Raw genomic sequence first — 24,331 nt, forward strand, 5'->3', positions numbered from 1 at the left:
TAACAACTTGTGCTATTCCTAGCCTATGAGTAAAATGTCTAATAAACCTGCAAATTGCAGCAATTTCCAACAGATCTTCCAATACATATTAACAAACCTTCATCATTGTAAATTCACGCTTTAGATCTTCAATATCTCCAATGGTATGTAACGTCTTAACTGCTACTGTTTCTGTTTTACCTTCTGCATATTTCAAAACTCCTCTAAACACTTTTCCATAGTTACCCTAGAAAAAAGGAAAAATTCATCAACAATCAGACATAAACAACACATTATGAAAACAATTCAATGTAATATTGTATTACAGTATAATTTCATCAATGGGGATTATGAGGAAGCTAATGCATTCACATAAAATACCAAAACAGATTGCAAGATGGACCTAAATGATACTAACATTTGTGAGAAATATATTGAGGTCAGATTAATCTACATTCTCCTAAAGGGAGGTTTATTTCAATAAGCTTCTAGATAATCAGATATTAAATTTCTTGTCTACTACCTTCGACAATACTCCTGCTTCGAAAATAAAATTTGAGAGGGCATAGCCAAAGTGTGTGGAATGATATGGGTTCAACTTTTTCATAATTCAATCCTCCAACTTTATACCCAGTGCTCTGGGAATAATACATACAAAGGGCAATTATGATTTGATATTTGAAAGCATAATAAACAGTTGCATTAGTGGAATACCTTTAATAACCATTCATTTATTACACACTATATCATTGAATATGGGTTAATTTCTATTTTGAATAAAAAATCCTGACTTCAAGAAGGATATGCAGAACAGAATACAAATGATCTCATGTTGCTTTTTATAGCCAACTGATAAGTCAACTTCAAATTATTTCAATGACTCAGATGCATGTTGGAATCCCAACCCTCGTAGGAACTGCAGGGTTCATAACTGCAGCCAAAGACGCAAGTAACAGAATGGAAACTCAGACCAGGTAATTGGAAAGTCGGTACACTAACGAGAAGGATAGGGAGATAATAGATGTGATGGAGAAGAGGAGGATATATATTTTGTATTTGCAGGAGACTAGAGAATAGGAAATGGATGTAATCTCTATTACAGCAGCTAATGAGGGGGAAGGAATGGTGGTAGGGTCACAATAGGTAATATCTGGAAGGAATAAGTAGTAGAGGTAAAGAGAGTAAATGATAGGCTTTTACAGATTTCAATCATAATAGGGGATCGGAGAGCAAATATAATTCCAGCATATGCCCTACAGATGAGTTGCCAAGACCAAGAAAAAGAACTATTTAGACAAGAGTTTGAGGCAGCTATTAAAACAGTGAAAGAGGAGGAGAAGCTAATCACAGGAGCAGACATGAATGTCAAGGTGGGGACGAGAAGGGATGGATAGGTGGAGGTACATGGAGGCCATGGGTTTGGAAATTAGTAATGAGGATGGGAGTATGTATTAGAGACGGCTTAGAGTTTTAAATTGGCATGTATCAACACCTGGTTTCAGAAGTTGGATAAGCACCTGATAACCTATGAAAGTAGAGGAGTGAAAAGCCAAATAAATTACATCCTGGTATGAGGAGTTGATAAAAACAATGTGATGAACTGTAGAAATTTTTGAGGATGTATGTGTTAAACATAGACTGGTAGTGATGGATTTTAAAATGCGAGGTAGAAAACTCAAGAACAGAGAGAGAGAGAGAGAGAGAGAGAGAGAGAGAGAGAGAGAGAGAGAGAGAGAGAGAGAGAGAGAGAGAGAGAGAGAATTTCTACGAAAATTGTATTTTTCCTAACAAACTTACCACAGACCAATGTTATAGGAGAACCCCTGAGCCTGACATCCCACAAGATCTGTGCTTCTGCCAGTCCTCTCACCACCATCTATCCAACCACTACGTAATTCCTCTCAAACGTGAATAGTGTTTCCTCTCAAACGTGAATAGTGATTTCTCTCCAATGTATGCTGTGTATACTGTTGTTCAAATGTTGGTGATATCATTGTGTTAATTTAAAAGTAAAGTGTTTTAATGTATGTGCATTTTATATAATAAATTTTTTGTGACTGGCCCTGTGAGATTTGGTTAAAAAGTGAAGTGTATATATTTCTGCTTAGCCGTTCTGTAACCTTGTGTGAGCCAAAGTACGTTATAGTAACAGTGACGTATATGTATGTGTAACTTTGATTTATTTTCTATAGTGTTAAAGTGTCTACTTTTTTCATGAATTGTCAAAATTAAATAATTTCATAAATAAATTTCTTGTGAAACAAGTAATTATATAATTCTTAAAGTATCAGTTTGTCTTAGTCTAAGGTCTACTTCAGATTTAAATTTCGAGTGATTTACTTTTGCATTTCTGCTTACTCTATTCAAATCTTCTATCATCTTTTGTAATTCCTCCTATGATTCACTAAATACAACTATGGCACCAGCAAATCTTAAGTTGTTAAGGTATTCCCCATTAATAGTAATTCCTACATTTTCCCAATTCAAACATGTAAAAATGTTTCATTGGCATGCTGTGATTAATTTAGGAGAGATGGGGTCTCCCTGTCTAACTTTTTCCCCAGTCGAAAGTTTTCACTAACTTCATGTAGTTTCATGATTGCTGTACTTCCTGTAAGATGTCATCTAGTGTTCTAACATGAGATTCATCTATTCTTTGTCTTTGAATGCTTTCACTTATTCTAAGATTTTAACAGAATCAAAAGCTTTCTCATGGTCTATAAATGCCATACATAGTAGTTTGTCATATTCTATTGATTTTTCTATTAGCTGGTTAATTACATGGATATAGTTATTTGTTTAATACCCACTTCTAAATCCTGCCTGCTCGCTTGGTTGATTAAAGTCTAGCTGTCTTGTATGCAGCCTAATATGATCTTTGTAAAGATCTCAAGATAGATATGAGTGGCAAAATCTAATTGAGGTCCTTTACGTCAATAGGCGTAGGAGATGATGATGGTGATTAAATATTTCTTATATTAGGGATAGTAAACTTATTGGGCAGTATTTTTTCAGGTCTCACCTTTTTTTAATTAGTATAATGGTAAAGTTTTTCCAAGCTGGATGTATTAAGCATTCTTGCAGACATTTTGTGTAAAGTTCAACAAGTTTTACTACTATGAAATCTCTTCCCTCTACTAATAAATCAATTGATAGGCCTTTTCCTCCTACTGCTTTGCCTCTTTTCATGCATTTTAATATATATGGCATGACTCACATATTCACTAGCTCTTAACTTTCTTGGGAGATATCATTTGCAATGATTGCCGAGACTCTAAAGGATAACACTAACGCGTACATAGCACAGCAAAGAAAAAATCTGGTTTACAACTAAAGTGCTTAGGTAAGTGTACGCCTTCTTCCTGCTGAATCAGTTGCTATGCATTGGTTTTTGTTTTTTAATATAATCATCCTTGTTTTCAATTTAAATAAGATATTTTGGTTTCCTATCCTTTTTCTTTAGTTGTCATAATATAAGTATTAAGCAAATCATAATGTTAACAACCATAAAAAATTCAATTATTCGACTTTAAAACCTAACATATCTAACAGCTCTTTGGTCAGGATAAAGTTATATACTAAAACCTATTCTGTTTTGCAAATCTTCAAGCGAATTAAAACAAAGTTGTCAAACATAGTGCATTTTTTCATCCATACTTATGGGTTAATTATATGTTCTGTTTATACTTAGTTGTTTTTCTCATATATACATACGCTCTATGTTTCACAACTTGTTTTAATACTCATGATTTTTCCCCTCCAAACAGAAACTGGAAAATGTCTTAGGGCTTTTTAAGTTTGCTTCAATTGTCAAACCCTATCCTAAAGACCAGGCTGAAAAACTTTAATTGGGAGTGGAAAAGAGTGGCTTAAAAATGTTGTCAAGACAATCGGGTTAGATAAGAGTGGCTTGAAAATGTTGTCGAGACAATCAGGGTAAGTTGGCCAAGTATTGCAAAGTAATTCTCACACCAACGACCACAACAAATGCTCTTTCCACATTGGTTCCATTGGTCCCTCTTCTAATAGCCATGATCCTTCACACAGATACATCCCAGTATGGTTGAGGTGGTCATTCAGAGGAGACCTATGTGTTCAGGAAATGGAACCCTTAACTCGCAGTATTTCACATAAATGTGTTGGAATTGATGGTGGTCTTGCTGATATTGAAGAGACACAATCCAAAAAGGGACCCTATCCTTATTTTCATAGACAACCAGGCAGCAGTGTGTTGGCGCAGGAAGGGGGATATTACTCATGAATTCTAAATGCAGTTACTCTTCCCATTATGATGTTCCTTCAGGAGGGGATATTGTTCCTCTCCCATATTCCATATGTCTGGATATCTCATCGTAATAGCGGACAGAGCATCCAGACAGACATTCCTACATAAGTAATGGACCTTGGATCAGAGTTCTTTCCAGGAGTTTAAGATCTCCAAATAGACCTGTTTGCAACTAAGAAGAATCACAAACTTCCACTAGACATTCCTGCATATGTAATGGACCTTGGATCAGAGTTCTTTCCAAGAGTTCAAGATCATCAAATAGACCTGTTTGCAACTAAGAAGAATCACAAACTTCCACTAGACATTCCTGCATATGTAACGGACCTTGGATCAGAGTTCTTTCCAAGAGTTCAAGATCATCAAATAGACCTGTTTGCAACTAAGGAGAATCACAAACTTCCACTAGACATTCCTGCATACATAATGGCCCTTGGATCAGAGTTCTTTCCAAGAGTTCAAGATCATCAAATAGACCTGTTTGCAACTAAGAAGAATCACAAACTTCCACTAGACATTCCTGCATATGTAATGGACCTTGGATCAGAGTTCTTTCCAAGAGTTCAAGATCATCAAATAGACCTGTTTGCAACTAAGAAGAATCACAAACTTCCACTAGACATTCCTGCATATGTAATGGACCTTGGATCAGAGTTCTTTCCAAGAGTTCAAGATCATCAAATAGACCTGTTTGCAACTAAGGAGAATCACAAACTTCCACTAGACATTCCTGCATACATAATGGCCCTTGGATCAGAGTTCTTTCCAAGAGTTCAAGATCATCAAATAGACCTGTTTGCAACTAAGAAGAATCACAAACTTCCACTAGACATTCCTGCATATGTAATGGACCTTGGATCAGAGTTCTTTCCAAGAGTTCAAGATCATCAAATAGACCTGTTTGCAACTAAGAAGAATCACAAACTTCCACTAGACATTCCTGCATATGTAATGGACCTTGGATCAGAGTTCTTTCCAAGAGTTCAAGATCATCAAATAGACCTGTTTGCAACTAAGGAGAATCACAAACTTCCACTAGACATTCCTGCATACATAATGGCCCTTGGATCAGAGTTCTTTCCAAGAGTTCAAGATCATCAAATAGACCTGTTTGCAACTAAGAAGAATCACAAACTTCCACTAGACATTCCTGCATATGTAATGGACCTTGGATCAGAGTTCTTTCCAAGAGTTCAAGATCATCAAATAGACCTGTTTGCAACTAAGGAGAATCACAAACTTCCACTAGACATTCCTGCATACATAATGGCCCTTGGATCAGAGTTCCTTCCAAAAGTTCAAGATCTCCAAATAGACCTGTTTGCAACCAAGAAGAATCACAAACTTCCACTAGATATTCCTGCATATGTAATGGACCTTAGATCAGAGTTCTTTCCAAGAGTTTAAGATCTCCAAATAGACCTGTTTGCAATTAAGAAGAATCAAAAACTTCCACTAGACATTCCTGCATATGTAATGGACCTTGGATCAGAGTTCTTTCCAAGAGTTCAAGATCATCAAATAGACCTGTTTGCAACTAAGAAGAATCACAAACTTCCACTAGACATTCCTGCATATGTAATGGACCTTGGATCAGAGTTCTTTCCAAGAGTTCAAGATCATCAAATAGACCTGTTTGCAACTAAGGAGAATCACAAACTTCCACTAGACATTCCTGCATACATAATGGCCCTTGGATCAGAGTTCTTTCCAAAAGTTCAAGATCTCCAAATAGACCTGTTTGCAACCAAGAAGAATCACAAACTTCCACTAGATATTCCTGCATATGTAATGGACCTTAGATCAGAGTTCTTTCCAAGAGTTTAAGATCTCCAAATAGACCTGTTTGCAATTAAGAAGAATCAAAAACTTCCACTAGACATTCCTGCATATGTAATGGACCTTGGATCAGAGTTCTTTCCAAGAGTTCAAGATCATCAAATAGACCTGTTTGCAACTAAGAAGAATCACAAACTTCCACTAGACATTCCTGCATATGTAATGGACCTTGGATCAGAGTTCTTTCCAAGAGTTCAAGATCATCAAATAGACCTGTTTGCAACTAAGGAGAATCACAAACTTCCACTAGACATTCCTGCATACATAATGGCCCTTGGATCAGAGTTCTTTCCAAGAGTTCAAGATCATCAAATAGACCTGTTTGCAACTAAGAAGAATCACAAACTTCCACTAGACATTCCTGCATATGTAATGGACCTTGGATCAGAGTTCTTTCCAAGAGTTCAAGATCATCAAATAGACCTGTTTGCAACTAAGAAGAATCACAAACTTCCACTAGACATTCCTGCATATGTAATGGACCTTGGATCAGAGTTCTTTCCAAGAGTTCAAGATCATCAAATAGACCTGTTTGCAACTAAGAAGAATCACAAACTTCCACTAGACATTCCTGCATACATAATGGCCCTTGGATCAGAGTTCTTTCCAAGAGTTCAAGATCATCAAATAGACCTGTTTGCAACTAAGAAGAATCACAAACTTCCACTAGACATTCCTGCATATGTAATGGACCTTGGATCAGAGTTCTTTCCAAGAGTTCAAGATCATCAAATAGACCTGTTTGCAACTAAGGAGAATCACAAACTTCCACTAGACATTCCTGCATACATAATGGCCCTTGGATCAGAGTTCCTTCCAAAAGTTCAAGATCTCCAAATAGACCTGTTTGCAACCAAGAAGAATCACAAACTTCCACTAGATATTCCTGCATATGTAATGGACCTTAGATCAGAGTTCTTTCCAAGAGTTTAAGATCTCCAAATAGACCTGTTTGCAATTAAGAAGAATCAAAAACTTCCACTAGACATTCCTGCATATGTAATGGACCTTGGATCAGAGTTCTTTCCAAGAGTTCAAGATCATCAAATAGACCTGTTTGCAACTAAGAAGAATCACAAACTTCCACTAGACATTCCTGCATATGTAATGGACCTTGGATCAGAGTTCTTTCCAAGAGTTCAAGATCATCAAATAGACCTGTTTGCAACTAAGGAGAATCACAAACTTCCACTAGACATTCCTGCATACATAATGGCCCTTGGATCAGAGTTCTTTCCAAAAGTTCAAGATCTCCAAATAGACCTGTTTGCAACCAAGAAGAATCACAAACTTCCACTAGATATTCCTGCATATGTAATGGACCTTAGATCAGAGTTCTTTCCAAGAGTTTAAGATCTCCAAATAGACCTGTTTGCAATTAAGAAGAATCAAAAACTTCCACTAGACATTCCTGCATATGTAATGGACCTTGGATCAGAGTTCTTTCCAAGAGTTCAAGATCATCAAATAGACCTGTTTGCAACTAAGAAGAATCACAAACTTCCACTAGACATTCCTGCATATGTAATGGACCTTGGATCAGAGTTCTTTCCAAGAGTTCAAGATCATCAAATAGACCTGTTTGCAACTAAGGAGAATCACAAACTTCCACTAGACATTCCTGCATACATAATGGCCCTTGGATCAGAGTTCTTTCCAAAAGTTCAAGATCTCCAAATAGACCTGTTTGCAACCAAGAAGAATCACAAACTTCCACTAGATATTCCTGCATATGTAATGGACCTTGGATCAGAGTTCTTTCCAAGAGTTCAAGATCTCCAAATAGACCTGTTTGCAACCAAGAAGAATCACAAACTTCCACTAGACATTCCTGCATATGTAATGGACCTTGGATCAGAGTTCTTTCCAAGAGTTCAAGATCATCAAATAGACCTGTTTGCAACTAAGGAGAATCACAAGCTTCCACTAGACATTCCTGCATATGTAATGGACCTTGGATCAGAGTTCTTTCCAAGAGTTCAAGATCATCAAATAGACCTGTTTGCAACTAAGAAGAATCACAAACTTCCACTAGACATTCCTGCATATGTAATGGACCTTGGATCAGAGTTCTTTCCAAGAGTTCAAGATCATCAAATAGACCTGTTTGCAACTAAGGAGAATCACAAACTTCCACTAGACATTCCTGCATACATAATGGCCCTTGGATCAGAGTTCTTTCCAAAAGTTCAAGATCTCCAAATAGACCTGTTTGCAACCAAGAAGAATCACAAACTTCCACTAGATATTCCTGCATATGTAATGGACCTTGGATCAGAGTTCTTTCCAAGAGTTCAAGATCTCCAAATAGACCTGTTTGCAACCAAGAAGAATCACAAACTTCCACTAGACATTCCTGCATATGTAATGGACCTTGGATCAGAGTTCTTTCCAAGAGTTCAAGATCATCAAATAGACCTGTTTGCAACTAAGGAGAATCACAAACTTCCACTAGACATTCCTGCATACATAATGGCCCTTGGATCAGAGTTCCTTCCAAAAGTTCAAGATCTCCAAATAGACCTGTTTGCAACCAAGAAGAATCACAAACTTCCACTAGATATTCCTGCATATGTAATGGACCTTAGATCAGAGTTCTTTCCAAGAGTTTAAGATCTCCAAATAGACCTGTTTGCAACCAAGAAGAATCACAAACTTCCACTAGATATTCCTGCATATGTAATGGACCTTGGATCAGAGTTCTTTCCAAGAGTTCAAGATCTCCAAATAGACCTGTTTGCAACCAAGGCGAATCACAAGCTTCCACTACATGTAGCTCCGAATGTGGATTCTCAGGCAGTGGCAAGTGATGTTTTGAATGTGGATTGCAACAGGTCATTAATTTATCTGCTTCCTTTAACGAGTCTGATTTATAGTTTTTTTGAAATCCTTCAGTAATTTTTAGTGACAGCTGTGCTAATAACTCCACTTTAAATGTACAGTCTGTGATATTGAATGTTCCAGCGTCTTATAAAAAGGTTATAAAGCTGTATCACAAAGTAGGGAGTGGGATTATCTTTACTTCCTCATTTCTGATACAGATCCTTCATGCTTGGATTTTCTCTCCTGTATATATGGACCACACTTATGAGTTCATAACATGACATATATGATAAGCTGCAGGAGGACTTTGTCCACCAAACAATACCAATCAGTAAGTAGGGAAGACATGGGTGGCCTTTTGAGGAATACATCGCTGTGTCTGATATGCCCCGACTTATTGCCTTCCATTTTGGTGTAGGCCCTGACCTCTTGCCTTCCATTTTGGTATAGGCCCTGGCCTCTTTCCTTCCATTTTGGTATAGGCCTTACCTCTTGCCTTCCATTTTGGTATAGGCCCTGACTTCTTGCCTTCCATTTTGGTATAGGCCCTGGCCTCTTTCCTTCCATTTTTGGTATAGGCCCTGACCTCTTGCCTTCCATTTTGGTATAGGCCCTGACTTCTTGCCTTCCATTTTGGTATAGGCCCTGACCTCTTGCCTTCCATTTTGGTATAGGCCCTGACTTCTTGCCTTCCATTTTGGTGTAGGCCCTGACCTCTTGCCTTCCATTTTGGTGTAGGCCCTGACCTCTTGCCTTCCATTTTGGTATAGGCCCTGACTTCTTGCCTTCCATTTTGGTATAGGCCCTGACCTCTTGCCTTCCATTTTGGTATAGGCCCTGGCCTCTTGCCTTCCATTTTGGTATAGGCCCTGACTTCTTGCCTTCCATTTTGGTGTAGGCCCTGACCTCTTGCCTTCCATTTTGGTGTAGGCCCTGACCTCTTGCCTTCCATTTTGGTATAGGCCCTGACTTCTTGCCTTCCATTTTGGTATAGGCCCTGACCTCTTGCCTTCCATTTTGGTATAGGCCCTGACTTCTTGCCTTCCATTTTGGTGTAGGCCCTGACCTCTTGCCTTCCATTTTGGTGTAGGCCCTGACCTCTTGCCTTCCATTTTGGTGTAGGCCCTGACCTCTTGCCTTCCATTTTGGTATAGGCCCTGACTTCTTGCCTTCCATTTTGGTCAACCTCTTTTAGGATAGGAAGCTCAACCCATCAACAATTTTGTCATAAAAATTGCAATTGACAGAACCTCTCAAGTGGATGTTTAGTGTGGATTTACATTTGGACATATTTCATAAGAATACTCAGTATTTTATTCTACATCAACTATCTCCAATCTCTGCAGTATCTTGGTTTCTGGATACTGCTCTAGAGTTCTTGGCATGTTAATATAAATCCTTCAGTTCACCTAGAGAATTATTACAAAAAGCAGTATTTTCTATAGTTTTAGCTTTAGGAAAAAGAGACAGCATGCTTGCCAGCTTTTGAAGAGATGAAGAGGTTTATTACCTACATTCCAGGTCACCTCTTAATTCGGACTCCAGACCTCGCATCTACCCAAAAAAGAAACTCCCCTTCAGAGACGTGATCCTTTTCATATTACAGCTACATGAACACCGAAAAAAAACTATTTCTGGTATTACTAAGCAGCAGTTGTTTTCCAATTAGGAATACATCTTCAAACCACCAAAACATATAAAATACTCACTAAAACTATGATATCTGGAGTGCATGTGTATGTTATTCCAAGTTGTCTTTGAACTGAAGACGATACGACATACACAGTAGATGCTGTTAATATTAATGAGTTCTCAGAGCCTATTAGAAGTGTACTTGCCTGGCAATCCGTTGGAAAGGAGTTTGAGACCTGATCAAGTTTGATAGTTTCTAGTAGTGTCTGCAACATTGCCATCCTTGTAAACTAGGATGGGGGTGTGGTTTAGGGGAGCCTATAGGTCTACTTGCTGAGTCATCACCAGTCACTAGCTGGCCCTCCCAAGTCCTAGCTTAAAGGAGAGGGGGCTTGAGTACTGATCATACATGTTTATTGTCAGTCTCTAGGGCATTTTCCTGAGGCTAATGCTTTTTATGTCATACAAGTTATTCAAAGTTTTTTCTATAGTTTAATTATTACTCGTTTATTAAACTTTGACATTTTAATTCATTTTACAGTACATCATGCACTTCTCTGTGTATTTTCCATAATGGGGTACTTTTTGTATTGGAGCCCTTAAGCTTCTACCATTTGTTTTTCCATCTTGGGGTTATATTTTAGCTTGTAATGATATCAATACTAATACAGGTATTGCTCGACTTACGACCTATGCGACATACGACTATTCGACTTTACGACCATTTTTTCAGGGTGATGACGTCACAAGTTTATCGGAAATAGGACGAATATTTCCTTGAAAATAATCTATTTTCTTGTATACATATAAACTGATTTATCTTGGTAAATTATCATTTTCTTTTATTGTTAATATTCAGTATTTATTTTCAGTTAAAAATACATTAAGAAAAGTTTTAATATCTGTTGAGTTCATATTATATGTCTAGTGACGTCACATCACCGGCGGAAAGCTTCCGGGCAATACAGTGATTTCCTTCCAATAGGCTAACGATTAATATTAGTATTTCCATTATCGAAATATTAAATAACGATACAAAGTATTTTGAGTGTCTGTATCGGTTGTCATGAGTACTACGTAGCATAAATTTGACTGTACGCTACTTTTTTAATCTCTGATAATGGATCGATGTTTATCTAAAGAAAATATACTTTTAGGGCAAATATTTTCTTGAACATAATATATTTCCTTTTACATTATAAAAATAAAATACTTTTGTTTGTTAAGTTAGTATTTTCTTTTCATTTCTTGCGAGAAACAAAGAAAATGAATTTACATATTTTGCAAGTCATTCTTCGTAGAGATTACTGTATGTCACGTGACTTGTGACGTCATGTATCTGGCGGAAGCGCGCTGACAAACCGAATGATTTCCTTTCATTGTTACCAAGTAATCTTATTACAGCATTCCCATCATCAAAACACCCAGTAACGATATCAAGTGTTTTAGTGGTTTGATTAGACGAACTGTATGGAAACTGATTTCCTGTAACATATTGGCGTTGATGTAATGTTCCTCATGAAGATATTTCTAATAAGTTAAGAAATGATAAAAAATATGCCATACGTATGTACGCCATATTTGATACGGTAGGTAGCGGCACTTTCAGATCAGCTGATCATAACCAAAGGTAAACAAAATTTTCAGTACTCGATTGTAAAATGCTTCAAAAAATGATATTTTGATTATAAAATAAATTTTTGAATATACTTACCCGGTAAATATATAATAGCTGACGTCTCGGACGGCTCGACAGAAAAACACAAAAACTCGCGAGCGATCGCCATGAAGGTTGCGGGTGTGCCCACCAGCGCCAACTATCGGCCAGATACCGCATATACATGTAAACAGCTCCAGTTCTTCTCATCCCGCTGGGTCTCTATCGGGGAGGAAGGGGGGGCCTTTAATTTATATATTCACTGGGTAAGTATATTCAAAAATTTATTTTATAATCAAAATATCATTTTTAAATATTAAACTTAGCCGGTGAATATATAATAGCTGATTCACACCCATGGTGGTGGGTAGAGACCAGTATTAATACAGTTTACTGCGTATATGCTTAGAGTTTTTGACAGTTATATCATAACAAAACCCAAATAAATATAGGTACCTGGTAAGGAAGCTGACTCTGACGATTACTCTGCCTTGTTAGTCTGCTTTCCTCATGAAGCCCAGCCATCCTCTTAGGATGCTGAAAGACTCCCAGGAGCTGAAGTATCAAGGGCGGCAACCCATACAACAGGACCTCATCAAAACCCCTAATCTGGGCGCTCTCAAGAAATGACATTTGACCACCCGCCAAATCAACCAGGATGCGAAAGGCTTCTTAGCCTTCCGTACAACCCAAAAACAAGATTAAAAACATTTCAAGAGACAGATTAAAAGGATATTGGAATTAAGGGAATGTAGTGGTAGAACCCTCACCCACTACTGCACTCGCTGCAACGAATGGACCCAGCGTGTAGCAGTCCTCATAAAGAGTCTGGACATCTTTTAAGTAAAATGACGCGAATACCGACTTGCTCCTCCAAAAGGTCGCGTCCATAATACTTCGCAGAGATCTATTTTGCTTAAAGGCCACGGAAGTTGCTATAGCTCTTACTTCGTGTGTCTTAACCTTAAGCAAGCAACGGTCTTTTTCACTCAAGTGAGAATGAGCCTCTCGGATTAAAAATCTAATAAAATATGACAAAGCATTCTTTGACATAGGTAATGATGGCTTCTTAACTGAGCACCACAAGGCCTCAGATCCACCTCGTAAGGACTTAGTACAAGCTAAGTAGAACTTAAGAGCTCTAACTGGACACAGTACTCTTTCAAGTTCGTTGCCTACGATCTCTGACAGGCAAGGTATATCAAATGACTTAGGCCAAGGACGAGAAGGCAGTTCATTTTTGGCCAAGAAACCAAGCTGAAGTGAACATGTGGCTTTATCTGTGGAAAAGCCGATGTTCTTACTGAAGGCATGAATCTCACTGACCCTTTTAGCCGAAGCCAAGCACACTAAGAAAAGTGTCTTGAGGGTGAGATCCTTCAGGGAGGCTGAATGTAATGGCTCAAACCTGTCTGACATCAGGAACCTTAGGACCACGTCTAAGTTCCATCCAGGAGTTGCCATACGACGTTCCTTAGAGGTCTCGAAAGACTTAAGGAGATCTTGGAGATCTTTATTATTGGAAAGATCTAAGCCTCTATGTCTAAAGACCGAAGCCAACATGCTCCTGTAGCCCTTAATAGTGGGTGCTGATAGGGAGCGAACATTTCTCAGATGTAAGAGAAAGTCTGCGATTTGGGCTACAGAGGTACTGGAAGAGGAAACAGATGCTGACTTGCACCAGTCTCGAAAGACTTCCCACTTCGACTGGTATACTTTGATGGTAGAAGCTCTCCTAGCTGTCGCAATCGCTCTGGCTGCCTCCTTCGAAAAGCCTCGAGCTCTTGAGAGTCTTTCGATAGTCTGAAGGCAGTCAGACGAAGCGCGGGGAGGCTTTGATGAAGATCCTTTACGTGGGGCTGCCGTAAGAGATCTATCCTTAGAGGAAGACTCCTTGGAATGTCTACCAGCCATTGAAGTACCTCTGTGAACCACTCTCTCGCGGGCCAGAGGGGAGCAACCAACGTCAACCTTGTCCCTTCGTGAGAGGCGAACTTCTGCAGTACCTTGTTGACTATCTTGAATGGTGGAAATGCATACAAGTCCAGGTGAGACCAGTCCAGTAGAAACGCGTCTATGTGGATCGCCTTTGGATCTGGGACTGGCGAGCAATAGATTGGGAGCCTTTTGGTCAACGAGGTGGCAAAGAGGTCTATGGTGGGTTGACCCCAAGTCGCCCAAAGACTCTTGCACACGTCCTTGTGGAGGGTCCATTCCGTGGGGATCACCTGACCTCTCCGACTGAGACAGTCTGCCAAGACGTTCAAGTCCCCCTGGATGAATCTTGTCAACAGGGAGATGCCTCGATTTTTTGACCATATGAGGAGGTCCCTTGCGATCACGTACAGTGTGTGGGAGTGAGTGCCTCCTTGCTTGGAGATGTACGCCAAAGCTGTGGTATTGTCTGAATTGACCTCTACCACTTTGTTTCGAAGAATGCTCTCGAAACTCATCAAGGCCAAGTGGACTGCTAATAGCTCCTTGCCGTTGATGTGCATGCTCTTCTGAACTGAGGTCCAAAGACCCGAGCATTCCCGACCGTCCAGAGTCGCACCCCAACCCAAATCCGACGCGTCTGAAAACAACACGTGGTTTGGGTTCTTGACTGCTAGGGACAGACCCTCTCTCAGACTTATGTTGCTGTCCCACCAGTTCAGGCATGCTTTTACTGGCTCGGAGACCGGGATTGATACAGCTTCTAAAGTCTTGCTCTTGTTCCAATGAGTCTAGATGGAACTGGAGAGGGCGAAGGTGAAGTCTCCCTAGCGAGACAAACTGCTCCAGGGATGACAGTCCCTACGAGACTCATCCAACTTCTTACTGAACAACGTTCTCTTTTCAGCATGAGTCAGACTTTGAGCAGGGCTTGTTCTATTCGGGTGGCAGACGGAAAAGCCCGAAAAACTAGACTGCGAATCTCCATCCCCAAATAGAGAATTGTCTGGGATGGAATCAGTTGAGACTTTTCTAAGTTGACCAAAAGTCCCAACTCCTTTGCCAGACCCAACGTCCAGTGTAGATCCTGCAGACAGCGATGACTGGACGATGCTCTGAGAAGCCAGTCGTCCAAGTACAGGGAGGCTCGAATTCCCGATAAATGAAGGAATTTTGCCACATTCCTCATGAGCCTCGTAAACACGAGAGGAGCAGGACTGAGGCTGAAGCACAGTGCTCGAAACTGGTACACCACATTCCTGTAAACAAACCTCAGAAATGGTTGGGAATCCGGGTGTATAGGAATGTGGAAGTACGCATCTCGCAGGTCGAGAGAGACCATCCAGTCTCCCTCTCTGACCGCTGCTAAGACGGACTTCGTGGCCGCCATCGTAAATTTCGTTTTCGTAACAAAAACGTTGAGCGCACTGACGTCTAGCACTGGCCTCCAACCTCCTGTATGCTTTGGGACTAGGAAGAGACGGTTGTAAAACCCCGGTGATTGAAGGTCCGAGACTTTCACCACCGCTCCCTTCTCTAGCAACAGAGACACTTCTTGATGTAGAGCTTGTCTCTTTGACTCCTCTCGATACCTGGGAGAGAGGTCTATGGGAACTGTTACTAGAGGAGGTCTGCGTACCAAAGGTATTTTGTACCCCTCTTTGAGCAACAGCACAGACTCTTGGTCTGCACCCCTCTTCTCCCAGGCCTGCCAGAAGTTGTTCAGTCTGGCCCCTACCGCTGTCTGAGGACGTGGGCAGTCAGACTCTGCCACGGGAGGACTTGGCTCCTCTCCTCTTACCTCTCTTTCCCTCGGCACGAGAGCCTCCCCTGCTGGGAGCTCTGCCACGAAAGGGCGGGATAAACATAGACGCAGGAGTCTCGATTCTGGGTCTCACAACAAAGGATGAAGAAGGAGCTCCCTTGCGAGCAGAAGAAGCCATGAGGTCATGTGTGTCCTTCTGCACAAGCGAAGCAGCAATGTCCTTAATCAGCTGTTGTGGAAACAAAGCAGCCGATAAGGGAGCAAAGAGCAGTTCCGATCTTTGACAGGGAGTAACTCCTGCTGAAAGGAAAGAGCAAAGGGTTTCTCTCTTCTTCAAGACTCCAGACGTAAAGGTGGAGGCGAGCTCATTGGAGCCATCGCGGATGGCTTTGTCCATACAAGACATAATAAGTAAGGACACATCTTGGTCAGCAGACGAGATCTTCCTACTTAATGCTCCTAGAGACCAATCTAGAAAGTTAAAAACTTCGAAGGCCCTGTATACGCCTTTAAGGAGATGGTCAAGGTCCGAGGAGGACCAACAAATTTTAGAGCGTCTCATGGCCAGGCGACGGGGAGAGTCTACAAGGCTTGAGAAGTCACCCTGGGCAGAGGCAGGGACTCCCAAGCCGAGAACTTCTCCCGTGTCATACCAGACGCTCAATCTAGAAGCTAGCTTAAAAGGTGGGAAGGCAAAGGCCGTCTTCCCCAAACTCCTCCTGGTAACCAACCAGTCGCCTAGAAGACGTAAAGCCCTCTTAGAAGAGCGAGAGAGCACTAGCTTAGTAAAGGCAGGCTTGGTAGCAGCTAAGCCTAGCGCAAACTCAGACGGAGGCAAACGAGGAGCGACAGTAACAAAATGATCTGGGAAAAGATCCTTGAAAATCATCATGATTTTCTTAAAATCCATCGAAGGTTGCACAGCCTTAGGCTCTTCTACGTCTGATAAAACGTCCAAAGGATTATCATTAGGAGGAGGATCAGCAACGTCCTCATCTGAAGGAACCTCGTCCGACAACTGATGAGTCTCAAAGCAAGGGAGAGACCTGCCTTGGTGGCAATGCTACAAGCAGAGTCCACACGCAAAGGAGCATCAGTAGCAGTCCAGGACGCTACGTCATGTAACTGCTTAACGGACTGACTCGCAACAACAACAGGTGCGGGAGGACGCTCGACGTCAAGTCGAGACTGCCTTGACTGCCTAGATTGAGCAGTTAAAACAACTCTTGACTGCGGTGCTTGACGCTCAACGTCAAAACAAGTCAACTTAGCTGGTTGGCGAACGTCCTGAACGTCAACACGAGCATGCGGCAGCGGCTGAACGTCCACAAGCGGCTGAAAGTCAACACGGTACTGCATCGAGTGAGGCTCCAAGTCACGTGACTGACGTGACTTTGTAACGTCAACGTCAACAGGACGAGCAAAGGCTCATTTGGGCGGCTGACGGCCAGGATCTCGATCAGCGTAACGGCGAGGATCATCGTGAACCTGCTCAACAGTATACTCCTCCATAAGGGAGGCAAGCTTATTCTGCATATCCTGCAGGACAACCCATTTAGGATCAACGGGAGTCGGTACGGGTCGAGACGATGGTAACGCCTGTGACGGCAAAACATTGCCTAAACTCAGACTCTCGGAGCCCGTGTTACGCTTTTGTTTAGGCGGCGAGCAGTCTTCCGATGACTGCACAGGGTCAGAGCTGTCCCAATGGCTACAGCCAGGACGCTGGACCTGTCCTGAAGGGACTGACTTCCGCTTTAAGGGTCTAGAAACCTTGCTCCACGGTTTCTTACGCGAGAAGCCTTCGCTCGTCTTATGGTAGGGGCGGTCTTGATGAGACACGCCCGAAACCATAGAGGGAACGTCTGTTCGTTGGTTAAAGCCTCTCGTCCCCATAAGTCCTACGACATTACTTCTCCCTGGTGCATGGGAGCTTGCAAGAGGTCTCGGACTAGGCGAACGACAAGCACGAACAGACGAACAGACGAACCCTCGGTCGCAACACTGATAACACTTTGCGCACTAATCACTTTATCCCCACGATTTTCTAATGTGGCACTCTGACACTTTTAACACTTTTACATCCGCCATGAGTTGATTACGGTCCGTAGCCAAAGATTCAACTCTCTCGCCCAACGCTTGAATGGCACGCAACATATCCCGCACTGATGGTTCACGAGTGCTAGTAGCAGGTTCAGGCACAACTACTACTGGGGAAGGATTAGGTTCAGGGGCATGGGAGGAGGAAAATTCTAATGATCTAGAGGAACTTCTCCTCACCCTATCTCTCTCTAGCTTACGAGAATACTTATCAAACTCTAGCCAGTCGAATTCCGAAAGTACCACGCACTCATCACACCGATCTCCTAATTGGCAGGTTTTACCCCGGCAATTAGAACACACGGTATGTGGGTCGAGAGAGGCCTTTGGAAGACGTTTGTTACAATCCCTAGCATTACATTTACGAAATTTAGGAATTGGAGAAGGGTCAGCTATTTTGAAAAGTCAAAGAAAATCCAAAAACAATCCAAAGTCATTAACAATAAAATCTATCCAAAAAAGAGTTCAAGAGTTTTAATTGAAGATAAAAACACCTGCACTGCGAAAGCTCAAAACCAAAAAGAAGTACTTCACCAAGAATGACGAAAAACTCCAGGTCAACAGCGAGTAATGGAATCAACTTGTCGACAAGACCGACAGAGAAGAACTGGAGCTGTTTACATGTATATGCGGTATCTGGCCGATAGTTGGCGCTGGTGGGCACACCCGCAACCTTCATGGCGATCGCTCGCGAGTTTTTGTGTTTTTCTGTCGAGCCGTCCGAGACGTCAGCTATTATATATTCACCGGCTAAGTTTAATATTTAAAATTGATGAATAGAATACAATAATGCATTTATAGAGCATATGATATCCTATGAAACAAGAAAATGGAATAATGATAGACAGTAAGAAAATATTGACAAAATATGATCCAGATGATTGCCGAATCATAACGTATCAAAATAAATCTACGGAAACTTCACTTTTCTAGTTCGACATACGGCCAACTCGACTTACGACTCATCTCTCGGTCCCTTTCTCGGTCGTAAGTCGAGCAGTACCTGAAATGATAATGCAAATATATTTCTAAACTAACATCAAGTTCATCAACACTACATCATATTCAATGTAATATATTTTCTTGTGAATGGGATATTACAAACATCTAACATATGCTACCTGATCCTCATCTAACATATGCTACCTGATCCTAATGTTATGACAATTCAATCACAAACCCTTTTACGTAAGCCATTAGAATGTCAGAGACTTTATTCCCTCTTCTATCCAGAAAAATATGTTGATTGTGTTTTCTTTAACATATTACTATTAAATTTGGGTTCTGTCTGTAAATTAGATTGTAATTAATCAAACTATTGCCACCACATTCCAAAGCGCGAAAATCTTTTTTCACATATGGAAGATATACAATAAGGCCTCAAGGATAAGAATTTTCCAGAATGGGTGATGAATTCCTCCATCACAGTCTTGTAAAACTAAAATCCATGACTCAAACCTATTCAAATGGATTCTATTCTGTAACTGCTGAAATAAAAAGGCCATTAATTCAGTAAGTTACACAATACATCTAATTAAAAGCCCCCAATCACCGCTATAAGTCAATGCAGCTTGCCTTACATTGACATCGAGGGATATTCACTCACCCTTTCACAAGTATTTAAACTTTGAGGGCTAATCATGCACTGTTTAAGAATCTTTATGAAGGTCAGTCTTTATAGGTTTTTTAATCTCATAGTCAGGACCTCTCCTAGGACTTTAAGACTCTTGGTATCCATTATATAATTATAAATCATTTCATGCTTCTACTAAATTATTTAGCTCTGAAGTCGGTATTTTTTATTATTACTTGCATCTTCAGCTTGGATTAATAAGATTTAAGTACAGTCTAGAAATATCATGCCTGTGAGGTGGCAGTAGTCAGAAGGCCTATTGGTGGCAACTGACTGTGTAGCAAAGATGCAAATGACAAGTAGCTAGAACCATTCTAAAGCACCGTTCAGCAATCCTTCCTAATAATCTTCCATAATTAATGAAATGGATATCTAGCTCTGTTCAATGAGATTTATTAGCTTTTACCAACAAAAGATCCAGGATTTCAGGAGCAACCCCTGTAGATTGTTCATCTTTACATGGTGGAGGGAAAAACGAAATCAATATGAGCCTAGTCTCCAATTAGCTATTATAAATACCCATGGAACCCATTAGTAACATAGCGGATGATGGAACAGAGGAAGAAAGAGTATGAGCCCCAATGACTGAGCCCTCTTTACCTCCATTACCTGTAAGCATAACTTTGATTTGCTATCTAGTATGAGTGATGTTTACAGGTTCATCGTAAGCAGCGGAGGCAATGAATATGTCATTGGGTTTATCACAATTTTCTAGAGTCCAACCATATGTACATGAGATCAATGACCAAGCCCGTCTTCACTCAAGCTATGACCAAGGAGGGTCAGGAAATGACTCCTGATGACTCAGTGTAAATGCGCCTATTTCCAACTCACAGGGACTGTAAAGTTGCGATCACAAATAAAAGCTACTGTATTGTACTGTGAGTGAGCCACAAATATCAACCTATGGATTATATGAGACATTACCTATAGGCCACCACAACCCTTGACCATTTAAAGAGTAGCTTTCATATATTTTATTCTATACACATTTCTCATAAATGGAGCATATGTTTTTGTTGGGATCAGTAGATGCAGTGGGCATTGTTTTATTTTTTGGATAAGTTAGTGATTTATCTTCTACTTCCTAACAACTTGTCTTAACCTTTCATGGCACTTTTAAGATATATAGATTTCAATGGTTATCAGAAAAATTATCCAGTACTTTAACTCAACCATCAAGTCAAAATCCTAAGCATTTTCTACTGGCTCCCTTGGAAGGTAAAAATCCAATCTAAAAGCCACTTTCATGTACAGTACTTTGATTTACATTCTATGGGATTAATGTTAGTATCAACAAATCTATAAGCTAAAACAACATTGGATCCATAACCATGCCAATTCCCAGGTAATCTTTTAGATACTGCAAGCTTAGGTAAACACCTTGGGTAATTTAGTACCTCAGTATCTTGCCTAAACAGTGATTCAGTCATATATATAATTATTTGGGGTTATGGTAAAATAAACCTAGTTTTCATCCTCCTTATAGCTTTACAAATTCTGCTGTCTCATCTAGAGGTTGTACATAAAAGAAAGACAATAGGAACATACCAAAGATCAAGATGGCACATGGGTAATAAGACTACTTCCCTCTGTCTAACATAGAGACAACTTGGAAATCTGGGGTAATTTGGGATATGAATAATGATATTTTAATTATAAAATAAATTTTTGAATATACTTACCCGGTGAATATATAATAGCTGCAACTCTGTTGCTCGACAGACACATACATAAAAAAACTCGCGAGCGATCGCTATGCAGGTTGCGGGTGTGCCCACCAGCGCCAACTGTCGGCCAGATACCACTCTCGGATGTAAACAAAACCTTCAATTTCTTCTCATCCCACTGCGTCTCTATTGGGGAGGAAGGGAGGGTCGTTTAATTTATATATTCACCGGGTAAGTATATTCAAAATTTTATTTTATAATTAAAATATCATTTTTAAATATTTAACTTAGCAGGTGAATATATAATAGCTGATTCACACCCAAGGAGGTGGGTAGAGACCAGAGTTAAATATGTTTACATCGTATAAGCTAAGAGTTTTTTCATTTTGACAGTTATCAATATAACAAAACCAAAATAAATAGGTACCTAGTAAGGAAGTCGACTTAGACGATTACTCTGCCTTGTAAGTACGTCTTCCTTACGGAGCCCAGCGATCCTCTTAGGATGCTGACAGACTCCCAGGAGCTGAAGTATCAAGGGCTGCAACCCATACAACAGGACCTCATCAAACCCCTAATCTGGGCGCTCTCAAGAAATGACTTTGACCACCCGCCAAATCAACCAGGATGCGAAAGGCTTCTTAGCCTTCCGGACAACCCATAAAAACAACATTAAAAAACATTTCAAGAGACAGATTAAAAGGATATGGAATTAGGGAATTGTAGTGGTTGAGCCCTCACCCCCTACTGCACTCGCTGCTACGAATGGTCCCAGTGTGTAGCAGTTCTCGTAAAGAGTCTGGACATCTTTCAAGTAAAATGACGCGAACACTGACTTGCTTCTCCAATAGGTTGCGTCCATGATACTTTGCAGAGATCTATTTTGCTTAAAGGCCACGGAAGTTGCTACAGCTCTAACCTCGTGCGTCTTAACCTTAAGCAAAGATCGGTCTTCCTCACTCAAGTGTGAATGAGCTTCTCGTATTAACAATCTGATAAAGTCTGACAAAGCATTCTTTGACATAGGCAAGGATGGTTTCTAAACCGAACACCATAACGCTTCAGATTGGCCTCGTAAAGGTTTAGTACGAGTTAAGTAGAACTTAAGAGCTCTAACAGGGCATAATACTCTTTCTAGTTCATTGCCTACAATCTCCGATAAGCTAGGAATATCGAAAGATTTAGGCCAAGGACGAGAAGGTAGCTCATTCTTGGCTAGGAAACCAAGCTGCAGAGAACAAGTAGCTTTTTCTGACGAAAACCCGATGTTCTTGCTGAAGGCATGAAGCTCACTGACTCTTTTAGCCGAGGCCAAGCATACCAGGAAAAGAGTCTTAAGAGTGAGATCTTTCAGGGAGGCTGAATGTAAAGGCTCAAACCTGTCTGACATGAGGAATCTTAGGACCACGTCTAAATTCCACCCAGGTGTAGCTAAACGACGTTCCTTAGAGGTCTCAAAAGACTTAAGGAGGTCTTGCAGATCTTTATTGTTGGAAAGATCTAAGCCTCTATGCCGGAAGACCGAGGCCAACATGCTTCTGTAGCCCTTGATCGTAGGAGCTGAAAGGGAGCGAACTTTTCTCAGGTATAAGAGAAAATCAGCTATTTGGGCTACAGAGGTACTGGACGAGGATACGGAAACTGACTTGCACCAGTCTCGGAAGACTTCCCACTTCGATTGGTAAACTCTAATGGTAGACGCTCTCCTCGCTCTAGCAATCGCACTGGCTGCCTCCTTCGAAAAGCCTCTAGCTCTCGAGTCTTTCGATAGTCTGAAGGCAGTCAGACGAAGAGCGTGGAGGCTTTGGTGTACCTTCTTTACGTGTGGCTGACGTAGAAGGTCTACTCTTAGAGGAAGACTTCTGGGAACGTCTACCAACCATCGAAGTACCTCGGTGAACCATTCTCTCGCGGGCCAGAGGGGAGCAACTAACGTCAACCTTGTCCCTTCGTGAGAGGCGAATTTCTGCAGTACCTTGTTGACAATCTTGAATGGTGGGAATGCGTAAAGATCTAGGTGTGACCAATCTAGGAGGAAGGCATCTATATGTATTGCTGCTGGGTCTGGGACTGGAGAGCAATAGATTGGAAGCCTCTTGGTCAGCGAGGTTGCAAAGAGATCTATGGTGGGTTGACCCCAAGCCGCCCAAAGTCTCTTGCACACATCCTTGTGGAGGGTCCATTCGGTTGGAATTACTTGACCTTTCCGACTGAGACAATCCGCTAGGACGTTCAAGTCGCCCTGGATGAACCTCGTTACTAGGGAGATGCCTCGATCTTTTGACCAGATGAGCAGGTCCCTTGCGATCTCGTACAGAGTCAATGAGTGGGTACCTCCCTGTTTGGAAATGTACGCCAAGGCCGTGGTGTTGTCCGAATTGACCTCCACCACCTTGCCTCGAAGGAGATTCTCGAAGCTTATCAAGGCCAGATGAACCGCCAAAAGCTCCTTGCTGTTGATATGCATGCTCCTCTGACTCGAGTTCCACAGACCTGAGCATTCCCGACCGTCCAGCGTCGCGCCCCAGCCCAAGTCCGATGCGTCCGAGAAGAGAACGTGGTTGGGTTTCTGAACTGCAAGGGAAGACCCTCTCGTAGGCTGATATTGTCCTTCCACCAAGTCAGACAAGTCTTTATCTTTTCGGAAATCGGGATCGAGACCGCCTCTAGCGTCTTGTCCTTTTTCCAGTGAAAAGCCAGATGGAATTGTAGAGGTCGGAGGTGTAGCCTTCCTAGCGAGACAAATTGCTCCAGGGATGACAGCGTTCCTACCAGACTCATCCAAAGCCTGACTGAGCAGCGTTCTTTCTTCAACATCTTCTGGATGACGAGCAGGGCTTGATCTATTCTGGGGGCCGACGGAAAAGCCCGAAAAACTTGACTGTGAATCTCCATCCCTAAATACAGAATAGTTTGGGATGGGACCAGCTGTGACTTTTCCAAGTTGACTAGGAGTCCCAATTCCTTGGTCAGATCTAGAGTCCAATTGAGATCCTTCAGACAGCGATGACTG

At 41.2% G+C, this 24,331-nt stretch overlaps 1 protein-coding gene across 1 annotated transcript in view; it reads right to left on the reverse strand.

Moving 5' to 3' along the window:
- The window catches only part of hop (tyrosine-protein kinase hopscotch), a 243,615-nt gene that overhangs the window by 75,126 nt on the left and 144,158 nt on the right, over nt 1–24,331 (reverse strand). The window contains exon 19 of the mRNA XM_068353566.1: nt 98–226. Within this exon, the coding sequence (XP_068209667.1) occupies nt 98–226 (129 nt within the window). The remainder of the gene's footprint in view (nt 1–97; nt 227–24,331) is intronic.

The sequence above is a fragment of the Palaemon carinicauda genome, chromosome 30 (assembly GCF_036898095.1).
Source record: "Palaemon carinicauda isolate YSFRI2023 chromosome 30, ASM3689809v2, whole genome shotgun sequence".
NCBI classification, from domain to species: domain Eukaryota; kingdom Metazoa; phylum Arthropoda; class Malacostraca; order Decapoda; family Palaemonidae; genus Palaemon; species Palaemon carinicauda.